The sequence below is a fragment of the Chlamydotis macqueenii genome, chromosome 10 (genome assembly GCF_036417535.1).
Source record: "Chlamydotis macqueenii isolate bChlMac1 chromosome 10, bChlMac1.mat, whole genome shotgun sequence".
Classification (NCBI taxonomy): Eukaryota; Metazoa; Chordata; class Aves; order Otidiformes; family Otididae; genus Chlamydotis; species Chlamydotis macqueenii.
The window spans coordinates 23283143-23302602 of record NC_141565.1 but is presented as its reverse complement, the minus strand read 5'-3'; the positions used below and the strand labels follow the sequence as shown (position 1 = coordinate 23302602).

Genomic DNA, 19460 nt, shown 5'->3' with positions numbered 1-19460 from the left:
AATATGTTAATAAAAAAAAACTTTCAGAACTGTTTTTTTTTTTGGGTTTTTTTTGTGTTTTTTTTTTTTTTTTTATGCTGCCACTCCAAAAGATCACCAAAAGCTAACATGTATAGGTGTAGCTTGGTTTAGCTTTGGACAAAATAAGTGCATTTACCTTAGCTTCCCAAGACAGATTTTTACACTAACACCGCTTTCTGAAGTTCTTAGTAGTGAACTTAGTCTGACTGAAGCTAACCCAAGCCTAGGACCTGGAGAGAATTTCACTGGAAGAGTATACACTGAAGGATAACCCTGAGAATTTAACCCCTGCACATTCCAGGAGATAAGCCCGCCAAACTAAAGTTGTAGTTACAACAGTATAGCAACAATATGCTATAAAAATTCAGTGCGTCCCAGACTCCTACTTGGCCTCTGCATTCGGGGTGTGCATGCCTGTGCTCTGAAGATATGTCCATAAAGAGCATTGTATGTCTGTACACAGCCCATATAGGCATGAGTGTGTAGGATATATGTTTAAGAGCTTTTGATGTGCACATGCTTCTGTGGGTGTATGTTGTGTGTGTACCACAATGCTACTTGAGCTGGCTGTTCTGTGCAGGCCGATGGTATTGTTGAACCTGGTGTTTCCTGGCAGGATGTTTGGTGAGTTTTGCTATGCGCCTGTTTCCTGAGTCCTGTCTCTGCAAGGATGCTGGGGCTTCTTTCCAGCACAGTATGGACTGCTGACACTGGCAGGCTCCCTAACTGCCCCCCAACCACAGGACTTTGCAACTCAGACACTGTCTCTTATCTCACCCTTCCAAGAATTTCTCTACAAAGGCTGCTTCTGTTGCAAGTGGGGTGCAGGAAGATGCTATCAAATGTGAGACTGTTTAATGCTCTAGAAGGCAGAGTTGGAGTATAGGAGGTTTTGGAATCAGAGCTTGGAAAATGCAGCTCCAGCACACGTTCAGGCTGCTCCGCTGACGGAATGTTTAACACAAACTTGAATAGAACAACACAGAGTTCATAATGAACTACCCTTTAAAACATTCAGAAAAACCAATGACGCTTTTAGACAGAGTCCATTACATATGGATGCCAGCAGTTCAGCAGGGCATAGATAAACTTGTTTGGATCAATAAATTGGGACACTGTAGGTTAGAAAACTTGCACTGACCTCTAATGTTACTGTGTTCCTGTTACAACAGAGAGGATTATAAAAAGGTCAAAAAAAGAAAAGTAGTAACAGAAAAAAAGAAAATTAAAGAGCAGATGTTTCCTTCTTTCTCCGTGTTACCAACTGTTGTTTTGGGGACTGTGTGTGCATGGAGCAGTGCAGAATAAGAATATTTGCTCCCATATCAATAAGCAGTTTGGAGATCCCAATTGTTCAGAAGTTTTCTGGCAAACAAGTGGGTCTGAAGCCCAAGGACTTCTGGGAACTCCCCTGGGGGGCTGTAGCAGTCGATCTCTTCTGCTACAGATGCCTGAGGGGCTGCAACATCACCTTTTACCATGGCCCAGTCCTCACTGCTTAAGAGAACAGTGTGCAGTGTGAAGCAGGAAGATGCATGGAGGCATGGGTACTAATGCTAGTTCTGTCCATATCAGTCATATAGTCCCCACTCAGGTCTCCAGTATAGATGTGACAAAGGACACAGCAGTGAGTGCAAACCATTTCTTTCTTCATGAATAGGTATGCCTTGTTTAGCCAGCTTCAAAATATTTATCGTAAGTTCATTGTGTCAAGTTGTGGCTGGTGTGACCTCAGAGTCACACCCCACCACTATATACTGTGGGGAAAAAAACATAAGGAGGACAAAAACCTCCAATGGGCAATTATAAAGCCAAGTCATCATAATGTTTAATAAAATCTTGGAATATTAACCAGAGCTGTTGTGACAATGGTATGCAAAAGGGTGTCATCCCTAATCAACAGTAATAAAAGAATTAGCTGCTTTTTAAAGAAATATATAACTTTTATAATAAATAAAAGAAATTTGGTTTGCTGGTCAAGAAACCCAGTAGCACATTATGCCAGAATCCTGAAAATCTCTCTTAGGAGTTTACTTCCTTGGGCTTAATAGTGCCCATAGCTACTTACCTTTTCTTGTGGTTTGCAACAAGCCTTAAGTACTGACACTGACGAGTGGCAGAGGAAGTACCGTTTTCCCCTATAATCCTTTGAACATTCAGGAGACAGCAGAATCACTAGGCAAATATGAGATTTCACTAGTATGCTCCTACTTCACAGAGTATTCTCTTAATGTCAGCCTCCCTTTTTACCTTTTTGCCACCTTGCTGCTGGAGTCCTAGTTGCTACTAGTATTATCAAGTGAAAACAGCTTTCATCTACTTTTCACTGAAAGGTTTATGTTTGCTCAGTTTTTTCTACCTTAGCCTCCTAGATACTCAGTGTGCAGTATGTTGTGATTAATTTTCTGGTTGTGCACAGCCCTGGTTAAACTGGGAATCATCATGTGGTCAGTACTGTGCAGGTGTGACTGTGCTGACTGGATTAATGTTAGCATGGAGTGTAATTTCTGGAGCAATAAATAAATCACAGAAAGTCTCTGTGACAAGCCATTTCTCATTTTGTTCTAAGGAAATTCTATTGTGATGTTGCAAAAGGAGTAAATACTTCACTTTGGACTACTGAGAAGAGAACATGAGACTCCTATTCTGACTTGATAGTATGCTTTTACATCCTCAGTTGAGAAGTAGTCCAGTTCTGCTGTTTCATTTATTTGTTTGTTGGCACAAAGGTAAAAGGCTGCAACACTGTCTATGATTAAGTCAGGCAAACAGCAGAGAAGATCTGATCCCATTTAGTATGAAGCTGTTTGAAAAACATGCATTCTCCAAGGAGCTGTGAGAACTATGAAAATATCTGGGGTCTTGTCCTGGTTCTGGCCAGAATAGAGTTAATATTTACCTGAGCTGGGTGGAGAACTGAAGCTGGTAGCCCCTATGGCTGGGATAGCTAACTAATTAGCTAACAGCTGGGGTTCATTTACCCAAATTAGCCAAAGGGCTATTCCATCCCATCTGACATCATGCTCAGTATATAAGTGAGGAGGGTGCTGAAGGGAGGCCCCCTGCTACTTGGAAGAGACTGGATGTGGAGATATGTTGTGAGCTATTGTACTGCATTTGTGTTCCATCACTATCTTGTTTTCTTCTGTCATTACTGTTAAATTTACTTTTTGTTCAATCTCAACCCGTGTGTTTGGTTTTTTTTTTCTGGTTTTCTTTTGTTTGTCAAATCTCCTCCTATTCTCTCGGAGAGTGGGGGGAGTGAGAGAGAGACTGCGTAGTCTGGTCCCCGTTGGGGCTGAACTACGACAGGTCTTAAGGTGCAGATTTTTTTTTCCTCATAAAATGAAAAAAGTCTCTCATTTTTGCCCTTCCATGGTCTCTGCTGTGGCCCATAGACTCAGTAAAGCTGTCATATGTCTAGGTGAGTTTTGCTAGCAGTGAAGGACAGTTACTGCTCTCAAATATCCAAACCGTTCTTCCCTGAATCATTCCTCCAGATCGTAGCACCTTTCCTCATTTCCACTTCCTTTTTGCCCAGAAAATGGAAGTCTATGAAGCCCAGCCCCACACCTGGCCTCACCATAGCTTCACTGTCGGGGGACCCTGAGAGAGTCAGAGCTGCAGCATCCTGGGCAGTGAGTTGGTATTGCCCTTAAAACAAGCAGCCGTTTCACCCAAGCTGAATAAAAAACCAGCTTCTTATCTATTTGCTTAGCCATTAGCAACAGTCAAAAATGGGAAGAAATCAAAGTCCTGGATGCAGACTCCCCAGAGTGTTGTGGAAATGCAGGTCTTGATCTAAGCTGCATGGCTTGGGCCTGTCTTTAGTAACAGTCCTAGCAGTTCATCAAGTTACTGCTTGTTCTGTGTATCCCCAGGAGTAATGGGCAGGCCTGCAAGCCATATTGAAAATTATTGATTTTGTCTTTCTCTTCATATAGATGAATGATGTTCTGCTGTACACATATCCCCAGAAGGATGGCAAATACCGACTGAAAAACACCTTGGCTGTGTCAGGCATGAAGGTAATGCCTCATCTGTATGATAGGCTGGAATTAAAGTTCTATAGTGGGATGGTAGTGTTGTTTTGCTGGTTTATGTCTCATATATAGCTGAGGGCAAGGGGAGAGAGGGGATGGACCTGCTACCAGAGGATTCTCTTGCCTTTTACAGGAGACAGAAGGAAAAAAAATATAAAGCAAACATATAAAAGATTATCTATAAGGCTGTGACTTAGCATGACAGCCTTATTCAGGCTGCAGAAATAATACAAGCCAAAACCAGATTTACCATCTGATCGTGAAGCTGGAGACAGAAAAGATTTATTTTGCCATTCTGTCCATTCCTCTCTTCGTATCTCCAGCCAATATATGGTTGTTCCCTACAACATATTGTGACAGGACTAGGGGTAACGGTTTTAAAATAGAGGGAGGTAGATTTAGATTAGATATTAGGAAAAAATTTTTTACACTGAGGGTTGTAGAACACTGGCACAGGTTGCCCAGAGAGGCGGTGGATGCCCCATCCCTGGAAACATTCAAGGCCAGGTTGGATGAGGCTCTGAGCAACCTGATCTGGTTGGAGATGTCCCTGCTCCTGGCAGGGGGGTTGGACCGGATGGGCTTTGAAGGTCCCTTCCAACTCTAACCATTCTATGACTCCATGATTCTGTGATATTCACTAGGGCTTAGTTTGCCTGGATTTAAACTCCTGCTACTAAAAATTTACATAAGCTTTCATTTGCCTGGTTTTCATGTGCCCTTTAATTGTTTTCATCAAAAGCATTAATGGGTTCAAAAAGTGATTAGCTGACTTTATGGGGAAAAGGTGCATTGGGAGCCATTACACACAATTACATAAACAGTCTCTTCTTCAGTAAATTTCTAAATTGCAGATTACAGAAACTGGACACAATTGTCGTCGTCTTACACTCTTTCTGTAAGCATCAATTGCCATCCGTATCTGTACAACAGGAGATATTGGGGCTGGAGGGGTCTTTGCTTCTTACCTAGCCATCCACTACACATCTCCCACTAAGAACCTTTGTAACTGTTCTATAGTTAATATGCCAAGTCGTATTTATGTGAAAGAGGACTTGAAGTAGCAAGTCAGGAGTTTAGGGATCTAGGAAACATGCAAGATAAGAAATACTAATCATCGATTCCAGTAGAATGACACAGCTGGTTTGAAGTGTTATGAAAAGGTGGGAGGCTGATCACCCTAGAGACCTGATAGTCTAAAACTAACTATGGGTTAGTTCTCAGCTGGGGTAGGAATTGCCAAAACACTCTACCATTAAGTGAAAAGGAGTTGCAGAGCAGGTAATTGTTGGGGTACATTTGAAACACTGAGTCACTGGCATTATAGATGCTTGTTAATAACAACACATCAGTACTGTGAAGCTATGTTTCTCCTAAGTGGCTGTTGCTTTTAGTAGGCAACTAACACACCACACAGCAGGGAAAAGGTTTTAGCTGAGCTGTAGCTTTTAAGTATTTGTTTTCGCTCTTAACCAGCCTTGCTGCAGACAGGCATCCACTGTATAATGTCTGCATCTTGGTAAGAAAGTTATTTCTATTCATCCCAAGAATAGCCAAAACTTTTGCCCCAAATGCTCTGACACTTGTCAGACTAAGCATGTCCTCAGCTTGTCATATTAAAACCAAACCATAACTTTATCCTTACCTTTCTAGTTGGATTCAATGACGTTTTTTTTTCCTTTAGCACCACCATCATATTGACACAGAGAGTATTCCTCATTACACCAGCAATACAAAAGACAGAAAACCCTACCTGCCCATCTCTTTGCATTGAAATACGAAACTGATGCCTGGGACATCATAGATCCATATGCATTGAGAATTGCATGGTGTACTGGTTGTAGACAGTTTAACTCATGTCCACATTCATGTTCATGGCATTTGTTTCTAGGTCAGCCGCCCAGTGACAGAAAAAACCCAAAACATCCTGAAGATCGAATATGATGAATATTGCCTGACCCTGTCAGCAAGGTACTGTCCCCAAACAGCCATGGCAGAGGGTGTTACATTCTAGAGCCGTATTTCTAGACTAGTCTAACCAATACCCAAGACTTAACTGGTGTCTTATTCTTTTGAAACTCAATTTCAGTCTGTGCTATTGTGACAGACAATGTCTGAGTGCTTGATTATACAATGAAGATATCAATTATAAATGCAAAGCTCATAAACTGTAACTGACTCAGCTCATATACTGAGTAAAGATTATAAGTTGGCTCTTGATAACATCTTAAAGAGAAAGGAAAGAGAAGAAAGTTTGTTATTTAGAAGCTTGAGTCCTTTCCATTATCTTTCATACTTTTTCCCTGTGACACCAAGAGTACGTTGTATCTCCCTTTTGTAAGTTCACTTGTTACATCATACCACTAGGGTTGCAAAACTACTGGAGAAAATAGTAATTAGGTAATACCATGCAATAGATATAAAATCACTTAATAGTGCTTAAATGACAAAACCAAAATTAAACCTTACTGGCAACTTCATGGGTCTTTCTAATAAAAGGAATTTCACAATGTGTTTGTGTAGTGCTAGTACTGATTGCAACTGTGAGTCAGGATCTCTGTCCTGGGATCACAAGCTAATGCCAGAAAGAGGTTGTAGGTCACTTTCTGATCAGAAGATAGCAGTGTACTGTATTTTTTCCACACTTCTAGCCCAAAATTATCCTGCAAATTTACCTGGAGCTACAGCAGAAAGGTGGCTGGCTTGATTTTCAGGTGTAGTTTTCTACACAAGACATAGCACACTAGCAGTGCTTTAAGATTAAGTCTTCCAAAAAACAAGGTCTTCAGTGCTTTGAGGTACTGACTTTCCCACCATCAGTCTCCAACTACAGCATGGCTGGAAATCCAGCAGACTTCCCTAAATTACACAGTGCAACAGAAAGAGAGGGAGGGCACTTTCTCATTCAGAATTAGAATATGGAGCTCTCATCCTTCCCAGAGCACTTGCCATCTGTGGGCAGCGCTGAGATACCTGTCAAAGTCTTTTGATCTATTTCTTTTTATAACCAGCAAATGAGAAAATATCTGAGACTTTCTTAGAGCTGCACACTCATCACAACCCTCAAAATATACACACAGTACTTCTGAATTACCTGCTGCCAGTTCAAGAGCAGAATGTGTACAGTCCTTCTGTATTGTAGAGGGGAAATAACTGCTGCATGTCCGCTTTATTCAGGGCATCTGAAGTTGGCATCTGTCATGAGAAGCTTGGGATGTTCTGCTTGCTTTGTTGTGTCATTTCTTTGCCTTTTGTACTCATACCAAGTCTGTGCTTTGTTAGCCTAAACAAAGCATGTGAGGCCACTGCGAGCTGTGTTTCTCTGGTAGTAGATAGAACCAGGGCTTGAGACTAAGGTTGCCCTTCTGATAACAGCCATATGAAGACTGATTCTTACCAGAGCATTGGGACAGAGACCCTTTCCCTTCCTTTTGCTGCTCACTCTGGGACCAATCTGCCATAAGTTAATCAAGAATATTTTGTCCCCTCCCTTTCTGTACTGGCTGGTGGAGCTGATGAGACACCGGTTGGACAGCATGCTCTCGTAATCCCACTGTGCAACATCCTTGGCTTGCTACACTCACCAAAAGGAGCACCAAAGACAGAAACGTACCAGAAGGCTTCAAGCGTCCCTAAAGACTGTATCTTTTGCTGCTCACACTGAGGTGCTGCGAGTCTGCACTGAAGGCCAGTTGTTAACAACCACAACCCAAAACTCAATGCCTTTACACTTGCATGAGACAAAGTGAATGCACTGAGGAAATATAGCATGAGTGCCAGGGACTAAAAGCAGTAAAACGAGGATGACCAAAGCTCAGAAGTCAGTGTGGCTATATGAGCAGATGGCACTGTAAAGTCTTCACATCTCCTTCTGAAAATAGCTTGCTCATGTGAAGAGCCACGTGATTGGCTTTCAGTGAGCTGGTAATAGATGCGAGCACAGAACCATTATGGAGAAGGCTCATACTGCCCTTATACCTTTATGTGCATTTTAGAAATGTTCTTCTTGGACACAAGGGTGACCGCGTGCTGCCCATATAAAATACCAGAGCACTGGGAGAACGCAGCCAGTGTTACCTCCCTAAAACGCTAATTTATAGTGACAGTGATAGCACTGCAAGAAAATCCCATCCCAGTCCAGTTTCTGTATTCCATGGATGTCCCCTGCTGTCCAGGAGACTGCAGTGACAATTTGACCCTTTCTGTTCGCCTAAGGAAGAATATATGAGCCAACACGGATAACTGATAGCTCAGCACAAAAGGTGCGGGCCAAAAATCAAACATGGGCCAAATGTGGCAATGGTGAATCAAGGTCTGAGCTTCTCTGAGCCAGAGGTTCAGCAAAAATTCTTCTGAGCCTTCACACAATCAATGAAATAGCTAATTAAGAATAGGGCAGTGACAATTGACATAATTTATCCTACTTATCAGCAGACAGGTGTTATTCCCATATTTAGACACTAATAACCTGTGATTACTGCCTAGAGATGTTCAATGGAGTGGAGAAGAGGTTAAAGGGGACAGTTCAATATTAAGCTTTTAATAGCAGATTGTCCCTCTTATCTGTCTTTCCCAAAGTGGCTTTAATTTACATCACTATATGGGTCATGATTTCCTTTGTTTTTTTAAATCATATCTTAAATCTCAAATTAAGAGAATTTCCAAGAATTAGCAAGAGAAAGGTTGAAGCCAGGGCTTCTTTTAGTGCTTTGCAGGCTGCTTCTGGAAGAGACAGACATCTTCAGATTTCTTAGAACGTGTAATTTGACGGGACTTTGGGTAGTAACAAGGACTGACTACTAGTGTGACTCTTGCCAGAGATGATCTCCTGTAGCACAGCCCCTTGGCTTGCAGAGGTTAGCCTACGTGCTGTAGATACACTGGCTCAGAGTTTCTGCTCCAGGCTTGTTGAATTTTACAGAGGCTAGTCTTTTTCAGACAAGGGCCTATGCTCACAGTGTAGAGGGATGCTAAGTCAGACATCATTGATAAAATCTGGCATTTCCTCTCTTTTTGTGCCTTTTTTTTTCTTTAAGACCACAAAAGACAAATTATTCTCAGATGTCTTGTTTGGTGGCCTTAATGAGGACAGCGTGAGGAAATCACAGCCGAACAGCAGCTGGCAATGATGTCACTGCTAATTTTTACAACAAAGTCTAGTGGGTAGTTTTAATGTGAGTGGCTAGTATGACCTGGGGAGGGGTGGCCGCACTGAGTTGCACTCTCCCCTGTGACAGATGCTGGGAACAGCTACAGCTGTGCATAGTTTCAGATGGTCAGGACGTGCACTGTTTGAAGTCACATCAGGAAAAACAGCTAACACAGACAGGACAGGTTATGGATGTAACAGAGCGAATGCATCTGGGAAGTAACAGGCACTAAGAGCCCTGCTGCTTTTCCAGGATAGCTGGACTGGCAGGGAAGGGCAAGAGCGCTCACTGTTTTGCCTTGCGCAAAGGGGGCATCTAGGGGCCAGTCTGGAGAACTACTGGCCTCCGTGCATACTGCAACTAGAGGGAATGCAGAACTTCCTTCCAAAATTGCTGTCCTGGCCTCTTGCCAGGAGACTGGAGATTGGCTGTGATGGAGGCAGAGGAAAAAGAAAGCGTGCACATCTCTGCTGTGGGTGACTGACTTCTGCTTTTCCCAACATGCAGATCATCTAAGGATCCCACTGTAGAGATGAACATAAGCACACTTTGAGCAACCAACGCTACATGCCCTAGAGTGCCTAAGAGCTAGGGCAGACATGACAAAAAGAGACATTTCATATTGCCCTACGTGATATAGGATTGAGCGGCTTATAGCAAAGTCAGAGACTACTAAAAATTTTCTGAGCATTTAGTTCCTTCTCAGTCACAGTCCTAAGCATGGATCTATGCTAATCACTCTGCTGAATATATCCAACCAACAGTCAATTTTTATCCTGGTCAGAAAATTACCAGTTCAATGCAGTAGTGGGGAAAAGCAAATATTCATAAAGTGAAGCTTTTTCTCCTCTGATCCAGAAACAGCTTGTTTCAGTCCCTGCTGTGCATGGCATTGACTGCTCTGTTGTATTTCATTCCACAGCTCTTGCTCAGAAAGGGATGACTGGTACAGCTGCATCAGCAGATACATCCCAGATGACTACAAAGCTCACAATACTTCAACTTTTCACAGCAGCGTGGAGGTAAAAGGAAGCCAAGTCTTTCAATGCTTGAAAGGGGAAGAGGGAAAGGGAGAGAGAGAGAGAGAGAGGAACGAAGGAGGGTTATAAAATGCAGAGTTCCTAATGGAAAGATGTTCTTACTATTTTCATTTAAACCAATATGCCAAGCATAAATCAGGAAGCTCATCACAGCTTATGGGGCATCTCTGAAATGTTAGTCACACTCTATGCTCTGTGGTCTTTGCTTAAATAGGAGTTCTTCTGGAGGAAGACTATTTTGTTCTAAAGGGTAGCAATTTTGGATCAACTGAAAATAGCTACAAACATCGTAGATTTTAAGAGAACAAAACTACCCATTAGTTACACTAATATCATATACACAATAAAGTCAGTGCCAGTGCAAACCCAACCAGCAATATTCTAATCGTACCAGCAAGATTGATGTATATTACTGTTATCTCATTCATTTCAGTTGTACTATACCCAGTTAAGAAGGCAAAGAATGCCAAAAAGTAAAAATTCTGGTTTAGGTTATATAAAGCCCCAGTTTTACTAAATAGGACTAACAGGGTAGAAAATAGTGTTGGTGAGGCCACAGCTGGAGCGCTATGTCCAGTGCTGGGCTCCCCAGTACAAGAGAGACATCGACATACTGGAAAGAGCCCAACAAAGGGCCATGAAGATGGTGAAGGGACTGGAGCACCTCTCCTGTGAGGAAAGGCTGAGAGAGCTGGGTCTGTTCAGCCTGGAGAAGGGAAGGCTCAGGGGGGATCTCACCAACGTATATAAATACCAAAAGGGAGGGTACAAAGAAGATGGAGCCAGGCTCTTCTCAGTGGTGCCCGGTGACAGGACCAGCGGCAACGGGCACACACCGAAACACAAGAGGTTCCCTCAAACATCAGGAAACACTTTTTCACTGTGAGGGTGACTGAGCACTGGCACAGGTCGCCCACAGAAGTTGTGGAGTCTCCATCCTTGGAGATATTCAAAAGTCACCTGGACACGATCCTGGGCAACTGGCTCTAGATGGCCCTGCCTGAGCAGGGGGCTTGCACCAGCTGACCTCCAGAGGCCCCTTCCAACCTCAACCAGCCTGTGATTCTGTGATTTAATTTTTGAAGACCTCATAAAGTAAAAAAATAATTCAAAAAACAAAAAAAGGATTTTCCTTCTGCCCTGAAGCTAATCTGCTTTCAAATATTTTACAATAAAAAATTAGGAATTAGTACAGCAACCTAAAAGAAATCCTTTTTCAACAAATGGAAAAATAATTTATTTTGCAGCTCTGCTTCTGATGTAAACCTGAATGTTTGCAAGAAGAAATTTGGAAGAATTTGTTTTTTCTGTGTTTAAATCCTATTTGTCTGCAGAAGTCTAATTTCCTCATAGGAAACCCTGCTACCAAACAGTCCTTCAAAAACACAACAGCTCACGCTACTTGTGCCAAACACTAAGCTCCCGTGAACTGACAGCTGGGTACCCATAATGCTTTGTGCTTAACCTGAAGTAACACAGCTTCTCAACACAGCTTATTAGATTGAGTTTGGTTCCACATTGACCATGGCTCCCTGTGCTTGGAGCAAAGGCACTTTTACACACTGCAACGTGGTGCATTCCAAGAAATAGGAATAGTGAATACATTTTCTAAAGTTGCTTACATATATTCAGATCACCCATGGAAAGTATGGATCAGATTTGGATTGTGTGGGTTTTACTGTTTTCTGTACTCTCTTCCTCGATCATAGAACTGTCCTAAGGTGTAATGACATGAAGAGCTCAGGCTCTTTTTGAATGAAAGCTATACAGCTTTTTATGGTTATTATTTCAAAAGCTGATAATAAAAAGACAGCTTTAACTCATGTTCTTACCTGCAGTTTGCATATGCAATGAATCAGATGCTTATCTGATGTGGAAGTGTGTCAGTGCCTGACCAATAACAGATCTACATGCATTTTTATCTGTTGTGACTCTGGCTTTAACAGCACCATATACTAACTGGCTGCACTCTTTCCGTGCTGAAGCAGCTGTATCTCAAAAACAAGGTGCATTAGGAATCAAAAAATCTGGGATCTTAGCAGGTGAAGGTAGACTGAAATGAGAGGAGAATTATCTGCGATGGAGTAGGGCTGACTGAGTGGACTCTGGAAGTGTGAATGCTTCTTCATTTGTTCTTGTTTGATTTTAAGCTAAGGGAAAGGCTTGGAATACCCTTGGGTGAGAGGCCTCCTACTTTGGTACCTGTATCCCATGTCATGATGTGCATGAACTGTGGCTGTGACTTTACCCTCACTTTGAGACGACATCATTGCCATGCCTGTGGGAAGGTAAGAGCTCTACAAGCTTCTCAGAGAGGCTTTATTCACACTTTTGGGACACTGCCTGCCACTGCTGTAACTTCTGCAAACATCAAGACCAGAATTTGAGTTCTCACAGAACCTGTTAGTGCATTGCTAAATTAGGTAATTAGCCTCTAGTAGGAACAACAGTAACTTTCCTTTGAGGGTCAGATTACTTCCCAAGGGCTAGTAGTTGAAGGCTTACAGGATAATTGTTGCTGAGTCCCACCATTATATGTGATACACAGCTAGCTCTAGGGACAATTAAGCAGTACACTAAAAATACAGGCTCCATTCTGGACTAGAGCACTAGCACATCTAGTCCATGTCCGGTCCTTAATAACAGCTGGTAAAATTATCTTCCAAGAAAAGTGAAGCACATGGTTTGGTCAGTGACCAAAGGGAAAGTTCCTCTGTGCTCCACTGAAGAGCTGCTACCTTTTGCCCTAAAGCCAAGGGGATCTATAAGCTTTCTTGGTTTTGTCCCTTTATCTCTAGAGATTTGTTTATACACATAAACCTGAAGTCCTGTTTTAAACCATGGTGGGTTTTTAGCCTCAGTGATTTATTTTTTTTTAAATCAAACTACCAGTAATTGTTGCTAGTATGAAAAAGCATTTACTTAATCTTTTTTCTAATTCCACAGAGAAAATCAGTCCGTACCTACATAGGCATAGCAGGAACATGCAAGCTTGCTTAAGAAAACAATGTTACTAACAAAGCTATGAAAACAGAAGTAATATTAAAGTGGTCTTTCTGTGATTCACTGGCAGGGAAGGTGTAAGTTCCTGGGGAGATGGGCACAGCAATGCAACCAAATACAGTGATCAGTTCTGCTTGGCTTACAACAGTGTAAATCTACATCAATCGCATTTCAGTCAGTAGACTTACCCTGACTGCCACAGTTTTAGGAGAGAGTCATATCCAGTCTGCTATCTATCCTTCTCTCCCAACCAGCTCAGAGGATTTGTTTTGTATGTGCATATACATAAATTTTAAATTCTCCTTGCTGGAACAGATTGTATGCCGAAATTGTTCAAGAAACAAGTACCCTATGAAGTACCTCAAAGATCAAGCAGCCAAAGTCTGTGATAGCTGCTATGTGGAACTTAAAAAAAGAGGTAAGCTTCCTTCATTCTTGGCAAAATTGACAAACCCATTTCCTGCTTGTATCATGGGGAGGCTTTAGGATCTGCCTACCATGTTGTGTTTTGATAAAGAGGATTTCTCATTTCAAGCACAAGGCATGTGCATTGAGGTCCCAGGAGCAACAGGCCGTGTGGCAGCTAAAACTGTTTCAGCAAGTCAGGTTCCCTGAGGGCTCCCCTGGCATTTTGATAAACCAGAATGAGGATAAAAACTATGTCCTATGAGGAATGGCTGAGGATGCGAGGTTTGTCTAGTTTGGAGAAAAGGAAGCTGAGGGTGACCTCAGCTCTGCAACTTCCTGAGGAAGGGTAAGTGGAGAGGGAGGTGCTGATTTCTTTTCCCTGGCATCAAGTGACAGGTCACGTGGGAATGCTTCAAAGTTTCATCAGAGGAGGTTCAAATTGGACATGAGGAAACATTTCTTTACCCAGAGGGTGGTCAAACACTGGAACATGCCTTCTAGAGAGGTGGTTGATGCCCCAAGCCTGTCCCCAATGCCCCAAGGGCATTTGGACACGCAATGCCCTTAACAGCACGCTTTAACTTTTGAACAGCCCTGAACTGGTCAGGCAGTTGGACTAGATGATCACTGCAGGTCCCTTCCAACCGAACTATTCTATTCTGTGATGTAATTATAGGTGACAGCTCTTCCCTGACATTTCTAATGGCTTAGCCATTAAAGTAAAACAATGGCTTTACAGTTCGTCACTGTCCTCACCCATGTTCTAGCTCTTACAAGAAATGCTGAGGTAAAGTGCAGAGTCACTAAGAGCTTTTCTACATGGGGAGTTAGTCGGGTTACAGATGAAAGCATTAATTCAAAGCAGAAGAGCTACTCCCTAACTAGAACTCTCTATTATTGTCCTACTATGTAAATCCCCTTTCTGATTTAAATACACATCCAAATTACAGATAAAAGGCAGGGGAGGGGGGCAGGGGTTACGTATATACAAACACAGAATGAACAGGAAATAATGTTCTTGCACAACTACTTATGTAGACAGTCTCTAAAAGTAGGCATATTATGCTGTAAAGGATAAAAAGGTGGGGACAGATGAAGTTTAGTTTTTCCATCCTGATTAAAGAAATTCAGACTAGCCAAGCAAACACATGAATGGATGGTGTCACAACAGCCAAAAAAGCATCCCCAAGCAACTGTGTGTCCAAGAAGTGATAATTCAGTTTTGTGCTAAAACAACGCTGTGCTTTACTAATAGCTTCCAGATAAGGTGTGTTGCCAGAAGTGAGATCACAAAGATGAACTCAGACAACTGGGGTTAATGGAGACTGACAGAAACGGAGTAACTCTCCCCCATGCAGAAATCCAAGAGAATGGTTCATACAGAAAGAATGTCCCGTTAGTGAATCTATCCCGCAAAGGTGTTCTAGAACACAGAGGGGCTAGATGGAAAAGCCATTTGCTTAATGCTGATTTGAAATTAGAAGAAAAGAAGCTGTGTTTTGTGCTTTGTCAGCTTTCTTGCAGGCTTCTTTCAAGTGGCTGTAGTTTATTACCATTGACCTGGGGTGCTATGAAATCCATTAATCTAATCAGATTAAAGGGGTGATTTGAAAGAAAGGCTAAAATAAAAACCAGCTACAGAGGAAGCATTGCATTTTCCTTAGTCATTTGCATTAGCGTATTGTGTATCCCTGACCTCTATTCTAACATGTACTGATTCATCTATTTCCCCCTTCCCTTTCTGAATTTTCTTAATCTTGCAGAACGGCCACTAAGTGTGAGCTTCCCTCCAACTTCATCCAGGTGTTCAAGCAGTGCCTTCTCCTCTGTCTTGCACAATATTCATTATTCATCTTTTAAGAAACAGAAGAAGATCCCTTCAGCTCTTACGGAGGTAGGACCAAGCTGCCTGAGAAGGGCAAGGAACTGTAGAGAACTGTGTGCTCATACTTCAGCAGCTATGTTTACAATTTATTCTGTGTGCAGTGGGCTCACTCTGGTCTACTTTTATCATGCAATTATTTTTTATGTTTTTCACAATAGTGTTTAAAACACAAAATACTCAGAGCTCTGAAGATCTCATAGAAGCTTCTTGAGCCCACTGAGAAACTCAATTAGAGTAGCATACTTTAATTTGCTCATCAGCCTGTGAAGTCTTTAGAAAACTAAGACGACTTCAAGGTACTAGATAGTACAACAAGGCAGATCACAAAGACAAGTGTCGACAGAGCATGATTTACTGTTGACCAGTGACCTTCTTCACGTGACCTTTACTTCTGAAATCCTACTTTGATTTCAAGAGAAATAAAATATCACTTACTTAAGGAATAGACTCTAGTCCTTGGCAATCAATTCAGGAGCATGGATGTTTAATCAGACACTTTCCCTCCAGCTCAAACCAAACTATTTTAAATCAAATTATTAAAGTCTTGATCCCACCAATATAAACAAATAAAATTCCCACCTATTTCAATGGGCTCAGGATTTCTCCAGCTATATTCATTTTTTTTCCAGGAACAAGGTGCCAATCATATTGATGTAATCTAGGTGGCTAATCTAGGTGCCCATTGAAGTCAAGCACAGTAAAGTTCTCACATTTCACTGAAATCAGCAGGTATTTATTTTTGTATTAAAGAGAACAAGATGCAAACATCTTGCTGAACTCATTGTACAGTCAAGACACTGGAGATTCTTGAGGTTTGTTTGTGCTGAGGTGAAACTGAGCCAAAGATACAAGCATGTAATACAAACACAGAAATTGAATACTGAAAGAACTCACAAACAAAATTGCAGCCTCTTTAGGAAAAAAAAAAAAAAAAGCATTAACTTTTTATCCACAAAGAGGCAGCACATGTTTATTAATAGGAACTGTCTCACGATAGCATTGCTCCATAACTTTTTCTAACTAGCTCTACCCAGGTCTTTAAACATTTCTGTTCTGCTGCAAAACACTGCTATATTACTGCTCACTATTCTCTTGTGTCAGTGCTAGCAAAGCTGGTTTTGAATCTCTGCCCTTTGTTTCTAAATCCAGTACTACTGCAGTTTACTACTGTAACTAATAACGTATGCTGCATTGTGTATATGTGTGTAGTTCCATCTATTCAAAATCTGGATCTTTAAGAACAATAAGCACTTAGACCTCAAAGTACTCTGTGAGAGGGGTAACTCTGCTCAGAAGTACTATTTCACAAATTAAACCAAGTCATAGTCAAGCGATTAACATAAATTGATATAAAACCACTGCAGATTCCTAAATATACCCACATCTTAGAAGAGTTCAGCCACAAGACTGTAATTCCCTTTTGGAAGCATGTACTTTTAATATACCAAAAAAAAAAACCCCAGGCCTCGGAGAAGGGAAAAGTTTGGCTTTTCAGAATACAACTGTAAACTTGCTGACCTCAGTAACAACTCGACTGCCTATTTTCCATCAGAGTTACTGAGAACTAAGTTTAACCAGAAATCTTCAAACAGTTAAAAAGAACCATAATACCATGCTTATATTTTTTTCTGTCTCAATATTTCTAACATCTACTTATTGTTTCATGAACATAGACCTGGTTGTCTAGTGTGATGCAAACATGCATAATTAGGAGGGGAAAAGCCTTTGCTGTTACAAATCCTGATTTCTCCTACTCTGCTCCAGGTGGCAGCCTCAGGAGAGGGAGCTACCATCAGTGGTTACCTCAGCAGATGTAAGAGAGGCAAAAGACACTGGAAGAAACGCTGGTTTGTTATTAAAGGCAAAGTCCTCTACACCTACATAGCAAACGAGGTACTGTGCAGTCTGACTTGAAATAGTTTTCTACCCGAGTTCTCTTCTTTACTCCCTACAGGCAGCACAAGTAAACATGAAAAGTATAAATGCAGTTCTCACAATTACCTGCCTTCTGAGATCTGGTCCTAACAGACCGAGTCCCCAGGCAGCTATCTCTAGCTGAGGGGCCCAGCCACAGCCCAGCTGGACCTCGGCAGCCCTCTTCACAAACTGCCTGTCATTATTTGACTTCTTGCTATTCATGCTATTATAAGCTGTCAACCACTGTGAATCTTAGTCTACGTATTTACACATAAAGACTTCAGGGTCCTTAGGTGTTTTCTGGTGCACTTGGTAACTGCCAGATATTTTGTAGATTGATGGTACTATGATCCATTTCTGGTGGCCAGGAGGGTCTTGTAGTTTTGCAAGTATAAATAGGACATATTTGCCCTACTAGTACCAACAGGAAAAGACAGGCAGCTGTCTGCAAAGGTGAGAATAATGTCTTGTGTGTGGCCAGTAAGATCCTCCTTACAGCCAAGGAGGTTGAATATCAACCAGAACAATTTATGTATTTTGTCTCTTCCCAGTCCGTTTTCTTATTTCAATTTCTTATCCTTTGTGAACAGCTGCAATACAAACAAACTTGAACTACGTGTGATACAAAGTTTGGCTGTAACTGACAGATTTCATAAGCAGAAGCATAAAAATTCATTTTGCTGAACAAAGGACATAAAATGCAAGAAGCACAGTAGTAGCAATATTTGGTACTTTTAGCCTTCAGGACACTTTGCAAACATCAATTTTTTTAAACTTTCCCATCACTGTCATGGTTGCATGAAGCAACATTATCCCCTTTAAACAGATGAGGAGATTGAGTCACAAAGAGTTCATGATTTGGCCAGCAATTCAGACCATTGGCATCAAATTCTGTATTCAATACATTTACCTTACCTCTGCTAACCTTAAAAGTGATCACTTCTGGTTCAACAATAGGGAAAAAGCAAGGGATGACTAATTACACTTTGCGTTCCCAGTTTCCAATGCAGCTTCTAAAAGCAGAGGGAAAGGCATCATACACATATAGAAAACATTACCTTAATACAGTGACCAAAAGGGCAGATAAACTGCAACTCGATTAAGGCTCATTGTTTTCTTTAACTTGTACAAAGCAGTGTCTGGCAAGCAAAATTCATAGATTGGGAGTAAATTAAAAATTAATTGCATTACCAGCTCAGAAATTTCAAAGCAGCATTTTGGAAAGCAAGTGTGCTGTTTGAGACAGTGCAGATTTCTAAAAAAGTTTCTAGTGCAATGAAAGGAAGTAACAGGTACCAAAAAGACTACTACTTGCACTTGGCAAATAGAAATAGTTGAAAGGAACATAACTGGGAGTGGGTCTCAGGCCTTCAGAACTGCTCATGTACTCCCAGTAACCTCTAGTTAGCCTCCTGGACCAAGATAACCTCCTGGTCAAAGACAGCCGTTAAAGTAATAGCTAATTTGACCTTCATGGCCATGTGGATGATCATGAAGAACTGGACTTTCAGCGATGATGTGCAAGTTAAGGACTAAGACTAGATAAACGTGTGCAGTACACAGGCACTGCTCCTGTTTAGGTAAGAGCCACCAGTCCAGCAGAAGACTCACACTACTGCTTTTGCAGCCCTGTCAGAGAGGGGTTACATGATTATTTGGTTTTCAGAAAGAGCCCTCAAACCATCACAAGCCTTCTCTCTAAATTTTGGTTCACTTCTTGTTTGCTTTCAGGACAAAGTTGCTACAGAAAGTTTGCCTTTGTTGGGTTTCACCATTGCTCCAGAAAAGGAGGAGGAAGGAAGTATGGATACAGTTTTCCACCTCTACCACAAGCAGACTCTCTTTTATAGCTTCCGAGCAGAGGATAACAATTCAGCACAGAGGTACGGGGGTAGACTTCCACACTAGCCAGTGCCCAGGTCCAAAAGCTTATGTAGGGCTTTTCCCTCTCCTTCACTTCAGAATGCCTTCATAACAGAGGCAAACAAACAGC

General features: G+C 41.6%; 1 protein-coding gene across 2 annotated transcripts in view; it reads left to right on the top strand.

Moving 5' to 3' along the window:
• FGD5 (FYVE, RhoGEF and PH domain containing 5) overlaps nucleotides 1–19460 on the top strand; it is a 105337-nt gene that overhangs the window by 83073 nt on the left and 2804 nt on the right. For both annotated transcript variants that reach the window (XM_086755451.1, XM_086755450.1), the window contains exons 13-20: nucleotides 3966–4049; nucleotides 5956–6035; nucleotides 10137–10236; nucleotides 12405–12542; nucleotides 13573–13675; nucleotides 15429–15559; nucleotides 17315–17443; nucleotides 19199–19350. In XM_086755451.1, the coding sequence (XP_086611577.1) occupies nucleotides 3966–4049; nucleotides 5956–6035; nucleotides 10137–10236; nucleotides 12405–12542; nucleotides 13573–13675; nucleotides 15429–15559; nucleotides 17315–17443; nucleotides 19199–19350 (917 nt within the window). The remainder of the gene's footprint in view (nucleotides 1–3965; nucleotides 4050–5955; nucleotides 6036–10136; nucleotides 10237–12404; nucleotides 12543–13572; nucleotides 13676–15428; nucleotides 15560–17314; nucleotides 17444–19198; nucleotides 19351–19460) is intronic.